Below are 18916 nucleotides of genomic sequence, written 5' to 3'. Positions count from 1 at the left end.
TATGACGCTATGCTTCTGTCTCTCACCTTATTAACGAAGATTGATGCCTCCAATCCATGTGAAAATTAGCTTCAATAATTTTTTTTTTCAAGTTTCAATTATCCAATATTTTATCATTCCAGTTGTAGTATTCGTAGAACGCAGACGGTTCTTTGGGTCTTTCATCGAGCACAGTACTATAGGCTAGCCTTGATCCCCTGGAGTCTTAAGCGCTAACCTTGGAACCCAGCATTAATATTGAGTCCTGACTATTCATTCCAATGAATGCAAATGAAACGGTCCCTGGTCAGAATGTCTTTAGTAAATTGGCTTTTGTTCTATCAAAATTCTATAATAATATACCGAGTGAATCCTAAAAAGCCTATCATGCCCATCTCCAAGTGGGGCCGTTAGTCCAAAAGCGGCAATTTCTGCGTATTCGCAACAACCTCCTTTCAAACGACCACAGAATATGTCGATGCCTGGCACGGTCATTACAGCAAGAGAAGAGATATTCAGAGACGTGTAGTAGGCTAATACTTTTATCATTTTAGCTTGAGCTTAAATCTATGCAGCCTGGGGTGGGGGTTTTTGTGAATTTGAACGTCATAAAAGGGTTGCTGAGAACGAATACGCATCCTGCTTGCGAAAGAAACAAAATGGACCTCTCGGCTGAGAAAAAAATCCATCCGACCGCGACGGACACATCGGAAGTCACGTTTAGGCTGCGCTAATTGTAAGCGAAGGCGCATTAAGGTAAGCCATCAGTCCTTCATCGGGTTACAGTCTCTCGTTTTTCCTTGCCTCTGAATTTGCATTCCTTCAAGATGATATTATACAAGATACGATCTTTACTTTGCTTTCCAGATAGAAAAAAGGAAGCTAGTATTGTATCTAGATTTGATGAGGATCATACTGATTTACTCCAGTGCGATGAGAAACGGCCCAGCTGCGCTAACTGTTCCAACCACAATATCGAATGCACATTTACGGCCACTTCCACAGCTGACTCGGAATCACCAGCCCCAGATGGCTCAGAGGAGCCTGTTTGCAGGATAGCTCGTCGATTCCGACCTCGCCAACTACCAGCGGGCGGGTTGAAACAGACATTCCGTATATCAACCCCGACGTCAGAACCACAGCTCTCGTCCTCCGCAAATAGCCAATCTACAGGGGTACAATGTGATCTCTTGAAAGATTCATTGCAGAGTACAATATCCATCTCTGACCTTAACCTCTTTCACCACTGGTCTATATCCACATACAAAACAATGGCCATTAGCGACCCCCATAACCTCTGGCAATGTCACCTTGTACAATGGGGCATCGAATTCCCATCAATCCTTCATTTATTGCTTGCTCTATCCGCTCTCCACCTTGCCCATGAAAGACCAGACGAACGAGAAAAATACCTCCAACAAGCAGATGGCCACTTCACATTCGGTGTACGAACGGTCACAAATGTTCTATCCCTTCAAGATATGAATGAAGATAACTGCCAACTGATATACATGTCAGCTGTGCTGATAATCTTCATTTACTTTGGCAGGGGGCCTAGAAATGGACAATACCTTATTTTCAGCGAAGCCGGTCCATCAGAGTGGCTCGTACTCTTACAGGGTGTCAAGTTGACAGTTGGAAAATATCATGAAAAGGTATATAGCGGTGTTCTGGAACCAGAAAAATCAAGTCCATTACCCGAAATCACGCCGTCAATGCGTATCGAACTACACGAACATACCGTACATACTCAGGCTGTCCAGCGATTCATCGAGCAAGAAGCTCCTGTCGATGATCTTCCGATATACGTCTCCGTTCTCGACAATCTATATGAAATAATGAACAGAGTCTACGAACGCAGGTCTGCGGGACAACTTGGTGTTGCGTTCATGGACCTATTAATCGGATGGCTTTATCGATTACCGGAGAAATTTGTTAGGTTATTAGAAGAGAAAGAACCTCGGGCTTTGGTCATTCTTGCTTATTGGGCTGTTATGTTTCGATATATGGATGCTGTTTGGTTTATGGAAGGTTGGGCTGAGCATGTTCTTTGGGGCGTTTCTACATTTTTGCAGGAGGAGTATCGGTCGTGGATTGAGTGGCCTTTGCAGAAGGTGAAACAGGAATAAATGTAACTGTGCAATTCATTATATTGTCATTCTATCTCCCTAATTTACTTTGAGTAATGACTATGCTCATATCCCGGGGTAGAAGGAATAAAAGTCCAGTTGATACTATCCAATACATGTTGTGGAGAGGAAATTACTAGATTGAAAAGACCTTCAAGGAATCAGACAGTGAGAGCGAAAAGCATTTCAGTATGACATAGGCGAACCCACTCTATACAACTATCTGATATCAGGGGCGTCAAGTGAAAGTGCCGCTCAATTAAGATTATAGAATTTTCCAGTACGTGAACCCTTTTATCTTCCATCCGGGGATCAACAGTCTAAAAATAGTCAAATTTCAGCCTAGAAGATAAATATAAGAGATCTAGTGGATAATTCTTATTGTAGAAAAGCATTTCATGCTCCATAGCGCGTTGGCAAAAAAAGATCGGCGTCTTTTCAAACACTCCACTCGCGCGTATTCGTTATAAATATTTCCTTATCGGGTAATGTCCTTCACAACGATGAGGAGAATGATCGATTGAATCCTGATCATAAATATGGCCAGTCTTGTCTTTCCATTTAGACAAGAATCAATATCTTCTCTCTTTTTCAACCTCATATTTACACTGATTTAACACAGTATGGATATCGTTTATCATCCCGGCGTCAATGGGTCTAAACCCACCGTCGAGTTCTACCCTTATACACCATCTGCTACGGCAGGATACGCTTTCATGGCTATATTCGGCATTGCAACACTCGTGCATATCGTTATGACAATCCCGTTCCGCGCCGCATACTTTATACCTTTGATTCTAGGAGGAATATGTACGTTTCATCCCACTCAGTTTCCAAGACTACTCCCGCACATATCTATCTAACACCACATCTACCAAACAGGCGAGACGTTCGGCTACTACGGTCGAGCATGGTCTCATGAATCCCGTTTTGATATCAGGTCCTGGGCTCTACAAGAAATGCTGATCCTTTGCGCACCACCCCTCATCGCAGCAACAGTATACATGGTCCTTGGACGAATAATCCGTTCATTCGAAGCAGAGCATCTATCCAGTATGCGAACAAAATGGCTCACATTCGTCTTCGTCATGAACGACGTCCTCTGTTTCTGTACTCAACTCGGTGGTGCAGGAGTCCAAGTCACCGGCGATGCCAATATAATGAATATCGGCAAGAAAGTCGTTTTGGCAGGATTAATTTTCTCCTTGGTTGTCTTTGCCTTTTTCATTCTTATTGCGGTTAAATTTCATCGTCGTTTGAATCAGGCCCCCACGCCATTGTTGAGTATGAATCCGGATGTTAAATGGGTGCCGTATATGTGGGCGATGTATGTGGCGTGTACGGCGATGATGATTCGAAATTTGGTTCGAACGATTCAGTTCGGTGCGTCCAGGACGACGGATGTCAATACGAAGGAGGCGTATATCTACGTGTTTGATGCGTTCCTTATGTTCCTCTCGATACTCGTTCTGATTGTTTACCACCCGGGTAAACTTATCAGGAAGGCTCGTCAATTGGGAAAGGCCGGTGCATTTGATCGCTCTTTACATGTAGATCGTGATTCGACGCACGTTCCATTGACACAGTGGGAACCACGGCCGATGCAGGAAGCATGCTGAGCTTTTCCAAGCCGCCAAATCACAACTTTTCTTACTCTCTTTGATTTTCTTTTGTATGTATGACATGGCACGGCGTCTACGGCATTCCTTTTATTTTTCTGTCATTTAAGTTTGTATTGACGTTATAGAATTCGATTATACAAAATACATTTGTTATTAAATCCACTGGAGGCCTACCAGAGCCATCCACGCTAGACCCTATCCAAAAATGTTCATCCAGACGGGAGAAAGAAAGAAACTCATTACAGACATGAGAAGACATAAATGACATCGAGGTGCTCGAATGCCCAATTGTTGATAACATGCGCATTGCGGTCTGAAGATACCCGAAAGCTCATTCTAAGCCATCGGTATTCGAAGCAGCGAGCTGTTCAAAACCACACGATCCCCACAACCAACCCGATAACCACGGCCATGCAACTTCCTTTTAGTTCAGGCGCTTTTCGAATAGCAGCATCGGTACTTTCGTCGTGGGATAAGTTGGCTGGCTTCAGGACTTGCGCTGGAAAACTTGAAGTCACATTGACATTGGTCCGTGCTTGCGAATCTTGTGATTGGGGGATAACCGGCGTTTGATTTGTTTTCGCCTGATTGTCGCGAAGAAAGGACGTGGCATGCTTCCAGGATGATTTGCAATTTTTGATGGGGGCTGCACTTGATAGCCCAGGTGTAATTTTCCAAAGGTCGATTGTAGCGTGACAGGCCTGCTGCCACATGCCGAGCAAAGGCGAGAGCTGCAGTCTCAGCCAATTTGTCGGCTCTTTATATGAGGAGGTCGGCTCATTATTTAGCTGTTGTGTATTTTCGGATGAGGGTTCGTCAAGGGAGGTCGGTCGTGGAGAGGGATTAGAAGGGGGAGAGGTAGGGTTGATGTAAGTGGTTTCGGTGGAGGAGCTTCGGTTCGAAAAGGGGGTGAAGAATTGGTAGTCGTCTAATTGCTGAATGAAATAAGTTCGAAAAGCACGGGCTCGTCGACTCAACATGAACGATGATTCCGCCGTGCTATATGATAATCGACTTTTATTCACGACTGGGGTGATCTCCCCCGGGACGGTAGGCAGATTGTTTCCGGAGCGCGAAGAACGCGACATTCGACTTCCACGAGGCTTATATTGCGCCGTTGTGATCCATGACGTCCTGTATTCGATCGGGGATGTGTCCGGGGAAAATTCAGCGACAGGTTCGTTGATGAGTGGCATTTCTGAATCCGCGCATTGCCCGTTAGCTCGCGCCCCCGGCATCTCAAAGCCAATGCCTTTGTACATACGTCGAGCCCCATTGATATTGTATGTGAAATCGGCCAGTTTTAGGTTGTAGAAATTTGATAATGACGGCGCAAGAGTAAGTAGTGAAAATATCACCACCATCAAGAGTGACAGCGCGCCCGGCTTGTCCAGCCCGGTGCGCATTATTCTCAAGCTTTTGCCGGTCAATACCGGTGGCCGCTGGTGAGGATCAAGCGAGAGCTTTGAATAATCTGAGACAATGCGAATGCCATGAGAGAAAAGGTTCAATGTACAATGTACATAAATGGTGTTAATTATAACGAGACCGGCGATGATATCCGAAGATGTCTCCTTTTTTTTCTTCTTCCTTCTCCGCCTCTTTCCCACTGCGCCAATGCTTTATAGGTACATCGAGTGGGAAGACAAAGAAGTTAAAAAAAAAAAAAACACAAGAAGCAAAGAATATATGACAGGCGTCAAAAAGAAAAGGACCCGTAAGGTTTTGGGAGGGGAAGATCCAACCAAGAAAAGACGATAAGGCTAACCTGCAAGACCTAACTTGGTCGACAGGCTTGGCTTTTTTCCTTCTGCGGCCCGCATGACGTCGATGATCGGTCGCACAGGTAACGCTGGATGTTGCAGTTACTGCATGCGTTAGCTGGAGGAGTATAGAAGGAGTCATTTTTACTGATAATTGCTATGAACAGGTCATTTAGCTATTGGATGGTAGATATACAGAGCAATTGATGAATCTACACTTCTAACTTCTATCGTTTACTTGGAGGATTCTTAGGGCTTTCCCACGTGGGAGAAAAAAAATTTTTAGTTATCAATTGCTGCCTCAGGCATGAAGGCATCATACCCTAGATCTACTTTGTATTTACAGCGAATTAGAGATATCAAATTATCCTAAAGCAACGAAAAGCAGGTTTACGAATTCTAAGTGACTCCATACTTCTTGATCCTCTAACGGCTTTACTCCGGAAGTACTTTGTTTGTACTAAGCGCTGTGATGTTAGCCAAGGAAGTATTCTCCAGGCAACTACCGTGCGCGATGCCCTAAAAAGCAATCGATCTGCACGCCTCGTCTCACTTGCAGCGGTCACGGCCGTTTCGAATGGTTGGTTTGTAGACGCTATGGCGGTTCAAACCGCTTTAGCATTTAGCCGCAGAGTGGCCTCCAATCATTCATAGTTTGAAGGTAAATGCATTGCGTGGCCGATATATTAGAATTTAACCCAAATCATTTATTTTTACTTATTCGTGGCGTTGTTATGTATTTACTTCTAAGACATCAGCAACTGATTGAGTTGCTTCCTCATGATACTAATCAGTCGCTCATTCCACTTGAATCATGCGATCGTGTATGGAGGAGTACAATGCATGTACTCCGAGTTTAATCTGCAGTGTACCCGCACCATGCAAATTCAAAACCCTGTTTCCTCTTTGTTTTGGCCCCTATGCCGAGCAAAAAAAAAAAGTAAGCCCTAACTTAACCAATAACCATATCACTTCAATAAGTCACCAAAAGCCGACTGGTCACGAAAGAGCCAACATCGACCTGGCAAGTCAAAAAATGTAGTCAGCCATTCAGGTAAAGGGGAAAATACCCGATCGGCAACTTCTCCATTGCCTTGGCTATGCATGGCCATCAGAGCTTGCTCCAGATGAAAGCATACCGCGGCAGGTGTCTCATGCCCTATAGCTGCATTGCGATATTCTTCTATGCGGAAGAGACTGGGACTGGTAGACGAGGAATGCAACGCGTCATGAAGGCTTTCCAACATACTCACGCCTCTTTTGGCAATTCCATACTGCGGGGCCTGTCGAGACAAGAGGCCAAACGCATCGAAGAAAGTAGCGTAGCTATACCGTAAGTCGGCGTCCGGGCTAAATTGAATTCCTGCATTCGATAGCCGCTGTGTGTCACCTTGAATAGCCAGTAAACAGACACCAAGACAGGCCAGCGCCTCGACAAGAAGGATTGGGAAGAGGAACATTTCTTCGCATGTCCCGCCTTCTTCATCACCTGTTAAAACATATAGTCTCGTGATTGATGATATCACTTTGCAGGAAATATCCATCAACGTACGGCGATGGGATAGAGCTAGTAGATCCGTACCATATCTGCTTTTAGTATTGTCGCCAAGGTGCAGGTTGTTGCAGGGATCTGCAAAGGCCCGATAAAGAGAGGCGTTTGCACTATAAATAAACAAATGGAGGGTCTCTCTCTTTGGTACCAGGGTCGGCTCTGCTGTGTCCCATCTTGTATCTGGGGTTTCAAGCCAATATGCTGGTGGAAGCTGGTCGACAACCACTTCTTTGAATCGCTGCGCGAATTCAGAGACTAATACCGGATTATACTGATCGGTGTTCCAAGATGGAGGACTTGTAAAAGCTGTAAGATACCGAGCCACCTTGATATAGAATATCCGATCCGTGAAGGACGTGAGGATATAAGGTCTTATTGTGATGGTCCGTAAACTGTCGTGTGGAGGATCGATGTCGAAATAACCTTCGGGGATTAGAGGCCAATAGCCGAAAAAATTGCACATGAACCTTAGAAGCTGTTAGAGAAGGGCTTCTGTGATTTACTTGAGATCAAGATCAATTTGACTTACCGATCGACGACATACAAATTCCAAAACGTGCGTCTTCGAAGCTCCATACTCATGTTACTGAGTGGGACTCCAGGGTCCTTTAGATGTAGGCCCATCTCATGTGCATCCTTTACTGTGACACTCAAAGCTGCCCAACATTCCCGTATCCTGGCATAATTTCTCAAATAGCAAACGTGGTAAAATCGTTGTTGTACGGTCACCAGAGTTGGCTTTCGTTCGGAAGGTTGCGTTTTCTCGATTTCGTTCGCCATGGAGTAGAAGCATTCCTCCAAGTGGTCAAGACTCACTTCCAGAATGCGAGAGGTTGGATATCTTGAGTGAGGTAGACATTGCACACTGAGAAGACACAGTCGTAGGATCAGAATGCCAAAATCGACATCCTCGTCGCTCATACCACCTTCCAATATGCCTTCCAGATTTTCTTGGAAAGCCCACCATTCGTTGTACCTTGAGTGAAACGAAGGTGGATATATCATCTCGTAGGTTCGATTGATCTCCTGCAGAAATATAGAGACCAGGAAATCAGCTACTGGTCTCTCTGGCCATGAATTGCGTAGCCTCGATCGCGATCGCGAAGAAAATATGCCATTTTTTGCCGCTGTCATCAACGGGAAGTTCCTGTAACGCTTTTTCCATCAGTGAATCTGTGCCAAACTCTCTTTGTCTTATCTCTGAAGACACAATTCTAACCGAAAGATGAGGATTAGATGATTCCTCTGGTCGACTTACCTCAAAGCTTCTAAGCCATCCATTTCCAGCTCGTCGGAATCAGAATCGGACGATGATATTGTGGTAGGGGTATGTTGCTCTTCTCCAGCACCAGCAAGAGGAGTTTTTCTTCTCCTTTTTGGCTGTCCACTGCGTCCTCTGCGAACACTTTGGCTAGAGCCTCTCCGTGTTTGAAAGGGAGAATAGACGCAGAGATGCTCTACTCCGCGGCCCTGACAGTGATTACATGGCTTTTGTCGATTACACTAGAAGGTGGTCAGCAATGCGTGATGTGTCATTGATGGTTTCACAAGAATGCCGGAAGAAGTATCGTGAGCTGCTGATAATACCTTTTGCTTTCTGCGATTACACTCGAGGCATGACTTGATGGGTTTGTGCCGGGATTTCTTCTCATGCTGCATATTCCGCAGATATTTAACAGTACATCAAAACTACAACTTCAATGGAACTATAAAGGGCTATTTTGGCGTTTTAACTGAGTGAACCTTGTGCCTTTTGTCTTTGCAATGCTCCATAGTAAGCGCCAAGACCTAAATGGCCCCCAGACTATTTAATTACCCCGGTACTACATGGATTTGAGCCACGTGTGGAAGGGGGATTTTAACTCGGCAAGTCCAAATATAGGAGCACTAAAGCTGTTTTTCTGAAAGTCTCTCTGCTCGATCTGTTTCATGTTACAGATAGACAAATGATATTCGTCAGAAATTTGCCCGATGCCACGATTCTTCGTCCAAAGTCCTCAGTGCCCCGTCAGCCATTGCCGTCAACATACTGCTGGATGATCGAACTAGAACACTGGTTCTGTTTCATGCCGCACTTCAGCATGGGTAGCTTCTTCTTTCAGGCCCCATAATCTCTACGTAAGATGAGAAGATTCTTCAATGCTTGCTAAATCATGAGATCAAAGATAGGCCACTGATATGGTCCACGAAGCCCACTTTTACAGAGGTTATGGGGGCCAAATGTCCCGGGAGCTTGGTAACCCTGAAGAGAAATCACTAGTTTAGTGGAATACCCGAGCAAAAGGGAAGCTCGAGGTGCATTGAGGGTCTTGTGGCTTTGATCAAAACAAGAGCGCGACATCATTCTATTCCACCCGGACGTTGCCCGCAGCCCAAAATTGTGGGAACTGCTGTGGGGGCCCTTCTAGACTATATAGAGTACTGCAGAAGATAATCCGATCTACTATGCACTGTGCTTTCTTTGATTATGTAGCTATTATTAGCTATTCGACGTCAGATTATCATGCTCGTTTACTTTTCCCTGATGCAACAGAAAACGCCTTGTTGGTTTCATGATCTATCAAATCGGGCAAGGCATAATTGGCGCGTCCTCCCGCACAACTTAGTTCTGACTTAATGCCAAGCTAGCACAGATAGGGAAGGTCATGAAGACTGAAAATTTATGTCAAGAGACTATATTATGCAGAGCTTGAGGAATCATCCGTGAGCTTCCGACAAGAGAATGGCGGGGAAAATACAATCCAGGGATTTCGTCTCAACCCTATAGAAGTAGTTCTCGAAGTGGTTATCTTGAGCCTCTTCCGTAGAGTACTATTCCAATAGTTAGTTTCCACCGTGTTTTCCATTTCTTATGATATCATGATTCATAGTAGGAGGCTCGTGAGTCTGACTTATGGCTTTTATGAGTATCGTCTTGGATGTATTTTTTTCATATTTCAAGAAATCTGAGCACGATCGCAATTTAGACTATTTGTTTTTGGGCTTAGATACATCAGAGCTTGAGGTTTTCTTTCTGTGCTTTCTGTTCTTTCAGGGAGTTGCTGATCATCACTTTTAAGCAATATTATCAGGCACATGTCTTGAATGGTAAAATGGATTTCAAAACACAGCTTGAGAGCAGCCCGGGTAATGATCAAGAGCATTTGATACACGGCCGTTGGCAGAAATTCTCTAAAATTAAAAAGTTAAAAAAAAAAGCCCCCACTATACAATTCAGGGCTCAAGATTCACAGGGAAAAGTACTAACGTCATAGCATTCCAACGGCCCCTTAGCACCGGACCTTGCAACTCTCGTAGGTCCCTGTATCCCCACGATACTCAAACTCAATATTCCTTTTCTTCCTACAGGATTGCTCGAATACCCAATAACAAGTGGAAAGATAAAATTGGTCTTGAACAAGCGTTGAGAATAAGATGGTGGTTCTAATGATACGGATCATTTCATCTCACTTACCGAATGATAGAACTGTCGCATCAACTTCCCTTGAGAGACCTATATTGACACCAGTGTTAACCAGAACTTACCTTAATAACCTTAAACTTATATTTGAATGACTTTTATTCTCCGAGGAAGACAATCGATAGTGTACAGAGTACGGACCCCGTAGCTGCCCCTTGTGATTGCAAAACCCCCCGACAATCCCTTGTTGTGACCCTCCTCCCGCTGGAAATCATCCCTTGGCTCTCAGGAATTTGAGCCTGCACGGACTCCTTTCTAGGCTCGCGGTATCCAAATGCACCCTTCATTGAATCCAGGCTGGCAATAAGTGGGCCTCCTTCGTGAAGATGTTCAACTCATTAAGGTGACCATGATCCTGCGACATCTCCCAGATCACCACCTGTTACTACCGACACACCGGCTATAAAACAACGCACCTACGAATATTTGAGAATAATAACGGCCATCAGGGTGCTCACTATTGCAAATGGGTAGTCCGGAAATCATTCAGCAATATTTCGACCATGAGCCGAAGGTTGCCCTCGGGCCTCACGCAAGTGTGCAGAGTGTCGACGACGTGAAGTCAGACCCAGCACAAGAAAGTACAATTCATCTCTTCGCAAATGAGATATCGACAGACTCGCAAGAATGGCGACCTAATGTACGCGACTGGTTAATCTTTATCTGCATCGTCATCTTGTCGATGATGGATGCGTTTGATGCCACTGTGTTGATTCCAATGCTGCCGGTTTGTGAACTCCGAATCAAATCTTTCCTTTGTGGATCATAGCTGATACAAAATTATACACAGGATCTGGCAAACGAATTTGATAACACATTTGTCAGTGTACTATGGATAAATACAGCCTACCTGATTCTCAACGCAGCCAGCCAGCTATTTTTCACAATGATGAGCGACATCTTCAGTCATGGTGCAACTTGGATAATAGCTATTGTCCTGTCGACAATTGGTACTGGAATCAGCAGCGGATCGATGAGCCTAGTCGAGTTGATTGTTGGTCGTTTGATACAAGGAATCGGTGGCGGCGGCGCTATGAGCCTATGCTTTGTTGTTATGGCCGAATCAACGCCAGAACACATTCAGTCCCGATATTCGTGTTATATCCTACTCACTCGACTAATTGGTACTATGATTGGTCCCACCGTTGGGGGGATTTTCATAGATTACGCGAACTGGACATGGGCTTTTTACTTCAACTTCATATTCTGTGCTTTGGGTATGCTTGTCATTCCATTCGCGATTGATTTACGTGTATCCAAGAGCATACCACTTCGCAAGCTCCGCACACTCGATTGGTCTGGAGCAACGATGGCTTTCCTGGGTCTAAGCGGTATTGTTGTTGGACTCAGTTGGGCGGGGATTACTTATGAATGGAGTCAATGGCAAACTTGGATGCCTATTGCACTTGGAGCAGGCATTCTTCTCGTTCTGGCCTTCTATGAATCAAATTGGGCTTTGCATCCGCAATTCGGTGCTCGCGTCTTCATCAATCCTGCGATTACCTTGACGTATTTGGGATGTTTCTGTCACGGTTTCGTTGTAAGTATATTCAATATTGATCATTGCTTCTTATGACTGAAGCTAACAATCCTCTCAGATATTTTGCCAGTTGCAATTCTTTGTATTTTTCTTTATCGCAGCGAAGTATATGTCAACGTCTATCTCGGGTGTTACATTGCTCTCCATCACCGGCCTTGCCACCGTACCGGCTGCAGTCGTGGGCGTTGTCCTAGCAAGAGAACCACAATGCGCGAAGTGGATCATCTCAGGTGGCTGGATACTGACTATTCTTGCCTCTGGAATCTCCATCTTGCTGGATGTTTCAACGCCAACGGTTGGCTGGGTCTTCTTGTTCTTCTCCATGGGTTTGGGCCACGGACTTCTCCTTTCAAGTTACAACATCAAAATTCAAAGTATTCCAAAACAGGAGGAAACGAGTCTGTCTACTCTGCCAGTTATCATTTCGAACTACGTGAGGACATGGGGAATGGCAATGTCAGTACCTATCGGGGGTATGATATTTCTCAAACTTTTTGGCCAAGAGCTTCATCTCGTCGGGTTGAATAGCGAGTTGATCAATACGGCTAAGGGATATATAATCCTGATGGAGCAAGTTCAGATGTCAGATAGTAACAGAGAAGCTATCAAGGGCGCTGCAGCATTGGCCTTACGGGGAGTGTGGGAATTGATCACAGGAGTTGCCGCAGTTGGTGGCATTTCGTCTGCTTTTCTGTGGAGGAATTATTCTTGAAGTGATCAATCTAAGGAGGATCCATATAAATAAAAAATAACATGTCCATACTGGTGCGGATTAATCTCTAATTTTAAGAATAGAGGTAAGAACTAGGGAGTGGTAGGTCTATGACCGGGCAATTCCATAGCTAAGAATGTGTCAAGGCTTAGACATCAACATTCGAGTCGCGATGAGGTAACACAAGCCCGGTACTCATCTCGTATGAAAATCACACCATATCGCATTTGTCAATCTTTGGGTGCTTTCGACCAGATTTTGGTCGCGCAGGGGCTGACCTGCCTCTCTGCATTCCCTGCTCAATTTCCTCCACTCTAGGTTTCATCCTTTCGGGTGTAACAGATTCCCGTCGACCTTTGATCTTCCAGCCACGGAGCCTGTCCTTCCCTAGAGACTTCAAGGTGAACCTTTCAACGAGGCTATAGTGGTCTGGATTTGAGCGATCGAATTTGAAAGGTTCCTTGAGGGAGACAGGTGGGTTTGTAATGATACGGGGCTGTCTTAGACTGTTGATAGATACAGAGTGAACCATCAGTGGATGTAGCAGGATCACGTCTCCTGTCTTGCCCGTCATCTCGAAAAACTGATGGCATTTCTGGATCATATCATCGTAAAAATCATCAAAGTCTTGTCTTGATTGTTTGGATCCCCGAGGAACCATGAATGGAGATACGCCTTCTGGGTGGCCATACTAAGATTGAAAGAATCAGACTTAATACTGGGCTGAACAGAACCTGAGAGATCCAAGGCCGACAAAACTCACCAAGTACCGTGCCATCAGCTCGATGGAATCCGAGCAGACCATGGTGCCTCCCGAACGCTCCTGAATATCGCTAAAGAGAGGAATGACAAGCAAGGCCTGCTCTGGAGAATCCAGAAAATGTACAAAGAAATCTCCATCCACATGCCAATCTGAGAGCTCTTCCGGTCGGTACCATTTTCCAGCACTCTTCTCCGTCCCAAGGTTGACGATAAAGGCATCATTCCACGTAGACGAGAGCTCTGCGACCCGCTCTTCGCCTCCAAGGAGCTCACATATCGCGGCCCAGGCTTTTGGGGCAAAGGTTTTCACTGATTCCGATCTGCGTTCATGCATATACGTGATCTCAGTCGTCCAAGTTGACTTGTCTGATGGAGAGAAGCCAAGTCGATTCCATACATCGGCCGTCCATTCAGCCGCTTTTTCGCGGGAAAAGCATTGGGGCACTCGTACCCATCCATGACGCATGAAATGACTGATCTGAACCGAAGAGAGTCTGTAATTGGCGTTGGTAGTCATAATTGAAGATGTTTAAGTTGACAAGCTTGAATTGAGCTGACATGACAGAAGAAAGTGAAGAAAAGAAGAAAAAAAAAGGAAAGAACGAGGAAAGAACAGAATTGAAAGAATCAATCTGAAAAAAGGAAGGAACTCTCCAAGAAGTCCCTCGCTCCTTCCCTATTTTGTATTTAAACGTGATTTCCTTCTCAACTTCGACTTCGACTTCGACTTCAACTCTTCTTCTGATTCTGCACCTTCATCCAACGAACTGTATTACACAAGTCTTATATACATTCATCCCATTATGCGTTTTATTGGTGTCGTGTTACCGTTTTTGAGTGCGGCTCCCTTGATCTCCGCTGCCCCGGTCAGAAATCATGCATCTGATATTGATCAAGAACTTCCGGATGGGCTACCTTATCCAAGTCCCAGTGAGTTGGCGCTGGTCGAACAACATGCTCATGGAACTCTTCCAAATACCTCTCCTCCTCCGGTCATCAGTAACAAGGGTATCGTCAACCTGCAACTGATCGCTTTCAACGAGCTTTTTGAAGTGGCCTTTTTCAATGAGCTTGTAACCAACATCACCGAGAACATGGGGGGATATCGATTCTCGGATCCAGATGACAAGAGTCTTGTTTTGGCTTCTTTGGAGGCTATTCTTGCGGTAAGTTCGTCTGTGCTTGTCCTGACTTTCAATATAAATGGTTGTTCTATGCTGACTGGGCCCATCTCGTGCAGCAAGAAGAACTTCATGCAATCCGCGCCAATAATGCCCTCTCCCATTTTCATGTCAACCCTATCGAGCCGTGTCAATACTTATTCCCGGTCAAGGACTTCGACTCGGCTATCGCCCTCGCAAGCAAGTTCACCGACGTTGTACTCGGAACTCTGCAGGACACCATCGAGAGATTTTCCCTGGGTAATGATTATGACCTTGCACGTGAAATAGGAGCAGTCATTGCAAATAAGGGAGAACAACAAGGTTGGTTCCGTATGCAACAGGGAAAGATTCCTAGCGAACTCCCATTTTTAACCACTAGCGACCTGAATTTTGATTTCACGGCGATTCAAAATTTTGTCTACCCTGGGAGCTGTCCGAACATCAACGAGATACCACTACGAACCTTCGAGCCCCTCGATATCCTCACTACTCCAAGCCCCAAGAGCCAAAATGTCACCTTTTCTTTCCAGGATTGGACAAACGAGACCAGCAAGCTGTGGATGACCTACATCAATCAGCAGAATTTGCCCATTGTCGAGCATCTTGACATCATTTCTCACAATGGGAATACTATCGTGGCCTCTGCATTGTTCCCTTATGATGATCATGAGCTAAACGGCCTGACCATTTCTGCAGTTACGAAGAAAGAAGGCCCATTTGGAGATGCGAACGAAGTCTCAAAGTGGACTTTGGCCGGTCCCGGTTTGATTATTGTGAACTAGTCCGTGCTGCTTCTATCGTTGTTTCTATTCTTACGGACATTCTTTCATGAAGTTGAAAGTGTGATTGATTAGCGTCCTCAAATCCTTCTTTTGAATAAACATTGTCTAAATGATAAAAGAACTTTATCCTTCAGTGAAAAGCCTGGCGGGTCAATATTAAGCTCTGTACTATAAAGTTTCCAAAAACCAGCAATGATTGAACTTACTTGACTGAATATGTCAGATAACCAGGAAACTAATATAAAATGAAAGTATCGAATCTTCAAAAAAGGATGATGTTCATGCAATAATAATCAATCACGAATCTTCTGCCATAGCTCAAACAATTTGAAGACCAATCCTTGCTTTACAAACTGCCAACAGGACTTACGCTGCTCGACTGTAGTAACGTTCCATCCGAGAAACCAACAAGCTCCAATAACCAAACACAGGAGAGCTTTCTTGATCCAAGAGTCACTGCATGCTGTAAGAACAAGGATAACTCCAACGAGAAATGATGATGAAACCCTTAGGTTTGCGGGTGAGATATATGAAAATTGTGTCGTCGATGGCCCTGCGATATGCCACGCAAAGAATATCGTAGTTATCGCGTTTGTGAAGGAAATAATTGCATCCGCTGTCTCCGTAAGAATGTTGGATGGGAGAATGAGAGACAGTGGAGTCCACAAGTTCCCAAGCTGGCGGCACACGATGATCGTGAGAGTCAACGCCACAGCCCGTTTAAAGATGATCGAATTTGAAGAATTTCCCGCCATGAGAGCCGGCCGAAGACTTCAAGTTGCAAATATGAGATGATGATTGATGTGACTTAATGCCAATGGATTGAAGATGAAAGGAAAGAAAAGAGAAAAGAAAAAGAAAAAGAAAAAGAAAAAGAAAAAGAAAACAAGTAGATGTCAGACAGACAGCAGTAGTGGCGGAGTAATTGGGGGCTAAAATATCATAATAGGCTGTGCTTAGCCGGATACACCCTGCAAATGATAAATGCCACGTCTTAGCCGGAAGATAGTGTGCTCAGCTTATCACTACTAGTCCATAGTATTATTTCAGTAGAATCCATTTATTTCAGTGCAAGTGTGTCCAACTTTTGCTTAGGTTTAAGCATTAATTTGATCAAAAATATGCTAAATAAACAAATATTGGGCAAATTCCTGTTGATGGATGTCTCTCCAAGAAGCCCTATAGAAAGTAGCTACCACTCTCCATCCAACCCTTCAGTTTGAGCTAGTAAATTCTCTGCATTTACAGCTTACCCTGGCCAGCGTTGGAGGTAACGCTGGAGGCAACGGTTCCGTAAGCGGAAGCAGAGGCAATGTTCTTGCCGGAGAAGTTGGTCAGGAAGTCAGTGTCGGACTGGCTGAAGGTACCGCTGGATCCGAAGCCGTTAACTTGGCAGACACGGCCGAGGGAGGCGGAGCAAGAGGAAGCAGAGTTGGTAGAGGGGACGGTGAAGAGCTTGCCATCGACAGGGGACTCAACGGGGGTACCAATGTTCTGGAAGACGTTGCCCTCGGCCAGAACGTAGCCACCGGAGCCGATCTCGAAAGCGTGGCCGCTGTTGTCGTACCAGTAGTTGTTGACAGCGTGAAGAAGGGTGTTGCTCTGAACCTTAGGGCTACGACCGGAGGTGTGGTAGATGTAGTTACCCTTCATGGTGACCATATCGTTGGAACCATCGAGGTAGATGCCCCAGTAGTGGTAGCCATCGCAGGTAGCAGACCAGTCGCTCACACCGTTGATGTAGTTGTTGGACAGAGTAACGCGGCCGGAGGACTTGGTTCCCAGAACGATGTGCTGACGACCAATGCGAGCAGTCTAGATTCTTTTGTTAGAAGGTGCTTCTGAAGGATAGAATCATAAGTGAACTTACAGTAACGTGGTCAATCCAGATCATGTCGGCATCGTCGACGGTGATAGCGTCACCACCCCAGACGTACTGGGGGTTAATGTCGGTAACGGCGATGTTCCTACTTCATGTTAGCGAGGCTCTTCATCGTAAATTGCCAATTACAATACGCACTGGATGATGATGTTGCTGGCACCGCTAACGATACGGAGACCCTTTCCTTTAATCACACCGGCAGAACCCTCACCAATGAGGGTCTTGTCGGAAGCAACGGTGATACCGAGGCTACCAGCGTTGTCACTTGAAGTTGTTAGCACATTCTCGTAGAATTGCTACTTCGTCCAATATAAAACTTACTAAGAGACTGAAACAGAGGGCGCGTCAGGCTGATAGTTGGTGCACCAATCGTCCTTGTTGATAGCAACCTGACAGGCGGATGCAGTGCCCCAGGGAGCGCAGCCAGTGCTAGTAGTAGTTCCCTCGGTGTTGCGGAAGTCGAAAGTCTTGGAAAGGACAATAACGCGAGCCTCACTGTCGCCAAGGTATGAGACCAGCTCATCAGTGGTAGAAGGGTAAACAGCAGAAGCGGACCCGCCGCCAGTAACGCCCTTGGCGAAACCCTCAGCTGCGCCAGAGACGCTAACGGCAGCAGCATGAGCAGCAAAGGCTGCAACAAGAGCAAAGAATTGCATGATGAGTCTGCTTTGGGATGTACAAAAGAAAGAAAAAGAGTGAATGGGTGAATGAATGAAAGTGATGCCGAACCTATACCGGGGGGTGCGAACAAGAATCTTTTATACGTCCAGCTACATCGAAACAACGGTCGAGACACATCCGGAGCCACGAGGTTTGAGATATGCTTGACTCCACAAGTCCCCCTTTTTACCAGGATAACCCCCATTTTTCTTGGTGTTTCCGAATCGCAACTGTCACCGGTCCGGCATCAATAGTGATACCGCAACAACCGTGACGAATCAAAGCATCACATTCTCACGAGTCAAGAAATATATGACTCCACAGTATCGTGGAGAAAGTACCAGGTGTGGTCGGATCAAGCCAAGTCCTGGAAGAAATTCATTATATGCTCCACATCGTGGAGTGGGAGTACATCCGGGTGAATACGTCCCATAAACCCAAATTGATTAAGGTGTGCAGGTGGGTGTTTGCAAGAAAAACGCGTCCCGGAGCGTTCGATATTGAACTGCTTGAAATTGTTTCACCTTCAAACTGCCCTTAGTTGTCCCACCACACGCGATTGAGTAGCGGGGTCCACGCGGCCGGACACTTTACTCCGTCGAGCAATCCTCCGTGGTCAGCCCAGTCCTCACTTTAATTTGAGGTCTACCTTTGGGATGGCCTAGGGATGGCGAGGCTAGGTAGTCCCGGAATATCTCCGGGTGATTTCTCATCACAATTTATCTCCCAAAGCATCTAGAAAGGTGCAAAAAAGAGTATTATGTGCGAGGTTTTCGTAGATTGAATATCGATGAATTCCTCCGTCTTGGCATGGCAAGATGATTGATATCAAACTTGGAAGTGTTCTATGAAAATCAGAGTTTGTAGATCATCGGGAATTGAGGAGGGCGGCAGAAACAATTTTGCATCA

At 45.3% G+C, this 18916-nt stretch overlaps 8 protein-coding genes across 8 annotated transcripts; 4 read left to right on the top strand and 4 right to left on the bottom strand.

Annotated features, from left to right (window-relative positions):
- Window positions 1-1250: 1250 nt before the first annotated feature.
- On the top strand, window positions 1251-2108 carry N7469_001424 (uncharacterized protein; the record flags this gene model as incomplete). The annotated part of the gene is made up of 1 exon (XM_056640344.1): window positions 1251-2108. One exon carries the CDS (start codon window positions 1251-1253, stop codon window positions 2106-2108), a length of 858 nt encoding a protein of 285 aa, XP_056506101.1.
- A 623-nt stretch (window positions 2109-2731) lies between these two features.
- On the top strand, window positions 2732-3727 carry N7469_001423 (RTA1 domain-containing protein; the record flags this gene model as incomplete). The annotated part of the gene is made up of 2 exons (XM_056640343.1): window positions 2732-2918; window positions 2991-3727. The coding sequence occupies 2 exons, from the start codon at window positions 2732-2734 to the stop codon at window positions 3725-3727; spliced, it is 924 nt and encodes a 307-aa protein (XP_056506100.1).
- Window positions 3728-4098: 371 nt separating this feature from the next.
- On the bottom strand, window positions 4099-5136 carry N7469_001422 (uncharacterized protein; the record flags this gene model as incomplete). Its single annotated transcript, XM_056640342.1, has 1 exon — window positions 4099-5136. One exon carries the CDS (start codon window positions 5134-5136, stop codon window positions 4099-4101), a length of 1038 nt encoding a protein of 345 aa, XP_056506099.1.
- A 1325-nt stretch (window positions 5137-6461) lies between these two features.
- N7469_001421 (fungal specific transcription factor domain-containing protein) lies at window positions 6462-8110 on the bottom strand (the record flags this gene model as incomplete). Its single annotated transcript, XM_056640341.1, has 2 exons — window positions 6462-7512; window positions 7575-8110. Coding segments are annotated over 2 exons (1587 nt in total), but the record flags the coding sequence as incomplete, so codon positions are not given.
- Window positions 8111-10971: 2861 nt separating this feature from the next.
- N7469_001420 (uncharacterized protein) lies at window positions 10972-12757 on the top strand (the record flags this gene model as incomplete). Its single annotated transcript, XM_056640340.1, has 3 exons — window positions 10972-11232; window positions 11296-12045; window positions 12104-12757. The coding sequence occupies 3 exons, from the start codon at window positions 10972-10974 to the stop codon at window positions 12755-12757; spliced, it is 1665 nt and encodes a 554-aa protein (XP_056506097.1).
- Window positions 12758-12968: 211 nt separating this feature from the next.
- N7469_001419 (uncharacterized protein) lies at window positions 12969-14036 on the bottom strand (the record flags this gene model as incomplete). Its single annotated transcript, XM_056640339.1, has 2 exons — window positions 12969-13448; window positions 13521-14036. 2 exons carry the CDS (start codon window positions 14034-14036, stop codon window positions 12969-12971), a joined length of 996 nt encoding a protein of 331 aa, XP_056506096.1.
- Window positions 14037-14322: 286 nt separating this feature from the next.
- N7469_001418 (putative sexual development protein (LsdA)) lies at window positions 14323-15464 on the top strand (the record flags this gene model as incomplete). Its single annotated transcript, XM_056640338.1, has 2 exons — window positions 14323-14685; window positions 14760-15464. 2 exons carry the CDS (start codon window positions 14323-14325, stop codon window positions 15462-15464), a joined length of 1068 nt encoding a protein of 355 aa, XP_056506095.1.
- A 1242-nt stretch (window positions 15465-16706) lies between these two features.
- Window positions 16707-18002, bottom strand: N7469_001417 (polysaccharide lyase family 1 protein; the record flags this gene model as incomplete). The annotated part of the gene is made up of 4 exons (XM_056640337.1): window positions 16707-17279; window positions 17335-17431; window positions 17485-17610; window positions 17668-18002. The coding sequence occupies 4 exons, from the start codon at window positions 18000-18002 to the stop codon at window positions 16707-16709; spliced, it is 1131 nt and encodes a 376-aa protein (XP_056506094.1).
- Between the last annotated feature and the right edge of the window lie 914 nt (window positions 18003-18916).

The sequence above is a fragment of the Penicillium citrinum genome, assembly GCF_028827155.1.
Source record: "Penicillium citrinum strain IBT 23319 chromosome Unknown utg000001l:1.0-4955037.0:1.0-4956770.0, whole genome shotgun sequence".
Lineage (NCBI taxonomy): Eukaryota > Fungi > Ascomycota > Eurotiomycetes > Eurotiales > Aspergillaceae > Penicillium > Penicillium citrinum.
The sequence above is the reverse complement of the archived record's forward strand: the minus strand, read 5'-3'. Positions and strand labels throughout refer to the sequence as shown.